At 39.0% G+C, this 5,850-nt stretch overlaps 1 protein-coding gene across 1 annotated transcript; it reads left to right on the top strand.

The window, feature by feature from the left end:
- Window positions 1-1,679: 1,679 nt before the first annotated feature.
- Window positions 1,680-3,462, top strand: mterf2 (mitochondrial transcription termination factor 2). The gene is made up of 2 exons (XM_060922925.1): window positions 1,680-1,857; window positions 2,103-3,462. Exons 1-2 carry the CDS (start codon window positions 1,842-1,844, stop codon window positions 3,251-3,253), a joined length of 1,167 nt encoding a protein of 388 aa, XP_060778908.1. The 5' UTR covers window positions 1,680-1,841; the 3' UTR covers window positions 3,254-3,462.
- Window positions 3,463-5,850: the final 2,388 nt, after the last annotated feature.

Genomic DNA, 5,850 nt, shown 5'->3' with positions numbered 1-5,850 from the left:
TTCTTTTTGAATGTACAACTTGTGGTGTAAAAAACCATGTCAAACACCTGCTTCTAGATTGTATCAAATATCCAAACTTTCATAATAAAATTATTCAAAAAATGAGAAATAAACACTTAGAAATTAATATAAAAATTTACTTTTACATAAATAATTTTATGATGACATTTATAAGTTTATTACTGAAAAAGAAATAAAAATGTAATAAAAAAGAAAAGAAATTCGTATTTAATGTGTGTGTGCTTGGTCACAATATGTGAACTATCCAATCCAGGGGCGGCACGGTGGTGTAGTGGTTAGCACTGTCACCTCGCAGCAAGAGTTCGAGCCCAGCAGCCGACGAGGGCCTTTCTGTGTGGAGTTTGCATGTTCTCCCTGTGTCTGTGTGGGTTTCCTCCGGGTGCTCCGGTTTCCCCCACAGTCCAAAGACATGCAGGTTAGGCTAACTGGTGGCTCTAAAATTGACTGTAGGTGTGAATGCGAGTGTGAATGTTGTTTGTCTCTGTGGCAGCCCTGCGATAACCTGGCGACTTGTCCAGGGTGTACCCCACCTCTTGCCTATAGTCAGATGGGATAGGCTCCAGCTTGCCTACAACCCTGTAGGACAGGATAAGCAGCTACAGATAATGGATGGATGGATGGATGGATGGATGGATGGATGGATAGTTCCAATCCTTATAGGATGCCAAATCACTTTGAGTGGGAGCATCCCTAAAAGAAGCTCAAGCTCAAGATGTGCAAACAGATGCATCAGGTTCTGCAGTTGCTGTGGCCAGTTACCAGGTGGAAATTAGTAAGAGAACTTCTGATTGTTTGAGTGTATATACAGTGGAACTGTTTGACTTATTGTTTGCGTTAGAATGGACTGATCAAGTAGACTACAGAAATATATTAATATGTAGTGATTCTATGTCAGCACTTCCAAGCATTAAGACAGGTTCAACCAGAAGTAATCAAGATCTTTATGAAATCTTGTATACCAACTGAAGAACAGTTAATCAAGGGAAAATATCACATTCATTTGGATCCCAGCACATCCAGGGGAACGAGACAGTGGACAAACTAGCAAAAGAAGCAGTCAAAAAAAACCAAACCCAAAACTTGTTAATGTTAGCATCAAATTATCAGAATCTGAGGGGAAAAGCATAGTGTGGAGAAAGGTAAATCAGCAGTGGCAACAGCAATGGGATAATGAAACAAAAGGGAGACATTTAGACTCAGTCCAAATTAAAAGTACGTATGTTGAGAAGTAGGGGATCAAACCGGAAAGAGCAAATAATAATAATAATAATAATAATAAGACTGACAATTGGACACAGCAATCTTAACAGTACACTTAATATCATGGGAAAACATCCAATGGGTTTCTGTGATCAACGCCATGAAGTTGAGACAGTTGAGCATATCCTTACATCATGCAGGAAATTTAGGTATGAGAGGCAAGAAATGATGACAGAGCGACAGAAAATAGGACAGGTAGAGGACAGTATCAAAAGTATATTAAAATATGGAGACACTACTAAGGGGAGGAAATGGTTATTTACATTTTTAAGAGCAACTGGACTGGAAAGATGGCTTTAAAATGAAGTGACAATGATGTAGGACAAACCTGTAGATGGCGGTAATGGAACATTGTGGATGCCAGCTGGTGTGAAACCTCGAAGAAGAAGAACGTTCCTTTGGCTAAAGACAGACGTATCTTGAACAGCTGTGTAGTGTAAATATATTGGACTACTAAATAGGTTGTAGAAGCTATTATTTAATACCCAATTTAGTGGACTTGTATATGAAATTGTATGGAATGGTATGGATGGCCCGTTTAGACTTCTACTGAATACTGTATGAACGGGGCAGATAGTAAGTTAAATAACCACTCTGTGGTATGTTTCCTTTTTAAAATTACTAATCGAGCCTGATGTGACTCATTGTTTTGACTGTTTAATAAAGCCACACCAGAGATTCCTAAACTAAGTAAATAAAAACTGGTCAAAACCTGTTTTAAATTGGGGACCCACCTTTAGCTTTATACATACTTGCCCTGTGGTGTGTTTTGTCTAACTGATCTTAAATGACATTTGAATGAATGTTTGCACTGCCCACAGGTAGCAGACACACACCTGTTACATGTGCAGACATGCTACGCTCTCTCACAGTATCCCTGATGTTTTGTCGGTGGGCCCAGCCATTCCACAGCATGCAATACTCCTCCGTCAGGCAGGCTGAGAACCCATCCACTGTAAATGCACTTTACAGCCTGTCAGTTGATATCTCAAAAATCCGAAAGCTCAAGGGCTGGGTGCTGCACCAGAGTCCAGCTTATGTGATGGAGACTGTGACCATGCTGAGAACCTTGGGGGCCAGAGACCTGCTGATTACTCAAGTGCTTGAACACCACCCAGAGGCAATCCTCTGCCCACCTGTACATTTGGAGGCTCAAAAGGAACTGTGGATGTCCATCTGTTCCAGCCCCAGTGATCTAATTGGCATCATTGAAAAGTTCCCAGCCTCATTTTTCACCTCATCATGCCATATTGATCACCAAAGGGCCAACATTGCATTCTTCCAGAACCTTGGCCTTAATAAACGTGTCATTGCTAAGTTGATGGCGAGTGCCCCACAGAACTTCAGAAAACCTGTTGAGCAGAACAATGAGATGGTCCAGGCCCTTCAAAAGACATACTTGGAACTAGGAGGAAATGATGCCAATATGAAGGTCTGGCTGCAGAAGCTTCTGAGTCAGAACCCGTACGTGCTCATGAGGTCTCCAGAAGTTATGAGGAATAACTTCAACTTCCTGATTAAACAGGGCTTCACTAGCAGTGAGCTCCTTCAGCTTCTCTCCAAACTTAAAGGCTTTGTCACAGAGCTTCACCCAGAATCAATGGGTCTTACTTTGAATTTCTCACAGGAAACACTGGGCTGCAGTGATCAGCAACTTCGACAGATTGTGCTGCAGTGCCCAGCATTGCTATACTACTCTGTACCCAGTTTGACAGACAGATTGAAATGCCTACTCAGTGCTGGAATTAGCCTGCAGCAGATCATGCAGACACCCACAGTCCTGGAACTGACCACACAGATAATTCAGTATCGCATTCAGAAGCTGTGTTCTTATGGTCATGATATTAAGACGGGGAGCTTGGAGCTCCTCAATGGCACCAAGAAAGACTTCGAAATGAACTGTGGAAAATTGCTTCTGAGGCGAGAGCGTCCACTCTTTAACCCAGTAGCACCTCTAAGGACAGATGAGTGAGATTTCCTGTTGTGAAAAGGTGCATTAGACTTCTAAATAGCAGAATCTCAGTGTTAACTCCATTTATTGTCCTGCATCTGGTGCTGAATAACACAGCTATGTATATAGGTTTGTACGTACTGTAGATTATGATGACCCAATTATGACTCCTTAAATCTGTGTTTTAAAGAAAGTAATGTACAAAATCAATAAATGGCCTTGTGTGTCATGGGTAGGTAGAATCTAATTTGAAAGTTTTTTAAAAACTACTTTTTAAGCCACTGTGTTGTGTTAAAGCAGTGTCATTCTATTTTAATTATACAAGTCTTATAAAGCCGCACTAGCCTTGTTAACAAGGCATAAAAATGCTTAGTTTTAAGGCAAATTATGTAATAATTAATATAGATCATAATAGTGAGATCCAGTGTAATCATGGGTGCCTGGTATAAATGAGCTAACAGGGTTAGGCCCTCCCTCTCTTTGTTTAAGAAAACAAAATCCTGAAAATAATGTTCAAATTTTGGCATCCATATCAAATAGGCCTCCAAGTGTTCGCTCTGTCATCAGGAGATTGCAAGCTTGATTGTAAGTAAATACACACAGATTGTAGATTCACACAGTCTGTCATTGACAGTCATGGCAAGTTATTACACTTGGAAAAATGCCCTCTATATTTTGTGCCCATTGGGGCTAATTTAGTTAAGCCCACTTCTCCGCCACAACTCATCATCAGCAGTAATTGAGAAGGTTCATATGAAAAACAACAAATGAGATGGATTACGTTCTTGATAATTTTTTTTTATATCACTGCAGGAACTAGAAGTAAATACCTTAAGTATATATTATCCAATTAAATTACAAATTACATGAAAGGACATCTGGCAGAACTGTCTAATGACAAGTTGTTCAACATGATTGCTATTGGGAGGAAACATGGCATGATTACAGACTTAAAACACTTGACTTAAAAAAAAAATCAATCATGAATGGTGTTGCCCATCTGTCTTTTAATAAGCGTGTTCCCATGTGCATGCATAAAAGATTTAGGTCTATAATGGGAGCCCGTGCTACAAAGTTCAGCTGAGTTACTGATAGGTAGTATAATTTAAAAAAAAAAAAATTTTTTTTTTAGCCATCCCATTCAATATTGTGACCGGCTGTCATTGGGTATTACAGACACTGTTTTATTCTCTCAGTTTAATTTAGGAAATGTCTGCACCAAGCACGACAATAAAAATTTGTCATATTTTGACTTATTAGTAAAAATTATATAAAATTTATATACTCAATGGAAAACTCTGGGATTTTTTTTTTTAACTTGGGGCCCCATTTTTCCCATCTCTTTGGGGCTAAATATTTACTCAGGACAAAATTGATTTAAATCGGTCTAGTATTGAGTTAGAGCACTATAACCGGCAACCACAAAACGGCTATACAATGTAACTCTACCGGGCAATCATCCATGTTAAAGTAAATCACTTGTTTTCACCACTGATAGGCTCATGTTATTATAAGTACCTGACAACATGGAAATGATCCCTACAAAGATACACTTGTGTTTGTTTACTCCAATAACTCTAAACTGTAGACAATGACTTTATTCTCTCTTCTTCTGGTCTCTGATGCAGCACCCCATCCAGTGCCTGTAGTCAATTATCACACAGAATGTTTTCTGATGTTTATAAAAGGGAACTTTTCCATGTTGTCAGACAAGTTCAAGTTCAAGATTACTTTATTTGTCCCATCAATGGGCAATTTAGTTTACAGCTCAGTCTCCATCAGACAACAATAAATTAAAAATAATTAAGAGAACACAAGACATATACACATACATCCAATATACACACATCCAGTCAAACATCACACCCTACCCTGACAGTGATAGCCAGCATTTAATAAATCAAGTTCTCATTGGTGTACTCTATCCCTACCATCTTATTTAATAATCTAATACTTACAGGGATGAAAGAATTTGAGTACCTATTTGTTTTCGCTCTGACCGAGTAATAGCGCCTCCCAGAGGGCATTAAAGAAAACTGACCACTTAACACATGGTCAGGTTGGCTAATGATACTTCTAGCCTTTTGGACTGCCTGTTTGTTAAACAGAGCGCTCAAACCGTTAAGGTGTGTTCCAATAATCCTTGATGAGGTGTTAACAATACTACTAAGACTGTTTTTGTCTTTGACTGATAAAGTGTTAAACCAACATAAAAAAGAAAACGTTAAAAGACTTTCAATAAAAGACTGATAAAAATTACACAAAATGGTTTTAGAGACACTGAAGGAGTTAAGCTTCCTCAGTAGATGAATTCTCTGCTGTCCCTTTTTAACAATTGTCTCTGCATTTAAATGAAAGTTCAGGTCACAATCAAATATTGTGCCTAAGTATTTGTAAGAATCAACTATTTCAACTCCCCCCCCCCCCCCCCCCCCCCCCATATATGACACTTGCCTTTGATTCGGCCTTCGCTCTCCTAACACTCGTTCATGTTGTTGTAATTAGCTAAATATCTGGGCATTGACTTAGGAAATAGACTTCTTCACAAATTCTGTGTGACACCATTTTGTGTTCTAACTCAATACTGGACGAATTTCAATCAGTTTTGTCCCATGTAA

This window comes from Neoarius graeffei, chromosome 6 (assembly GCF_027579695.1).
Source record: "Neoarius graeffei isolate fNeoGra1 chromosome 6, fNeoGra1.pri, whole genome shotgun sequence".
Lineage (NCBI taxonomy): Eukaryota > Metazoa > Chordata > Actinopteri > Siluriformes > Ariidae > Neoarius > Neoarius graeffei.
Note: the sequence above shows the minus strand (reverse complement) of the source record. Positions and strands in the feature narration are given on the sequence as shown.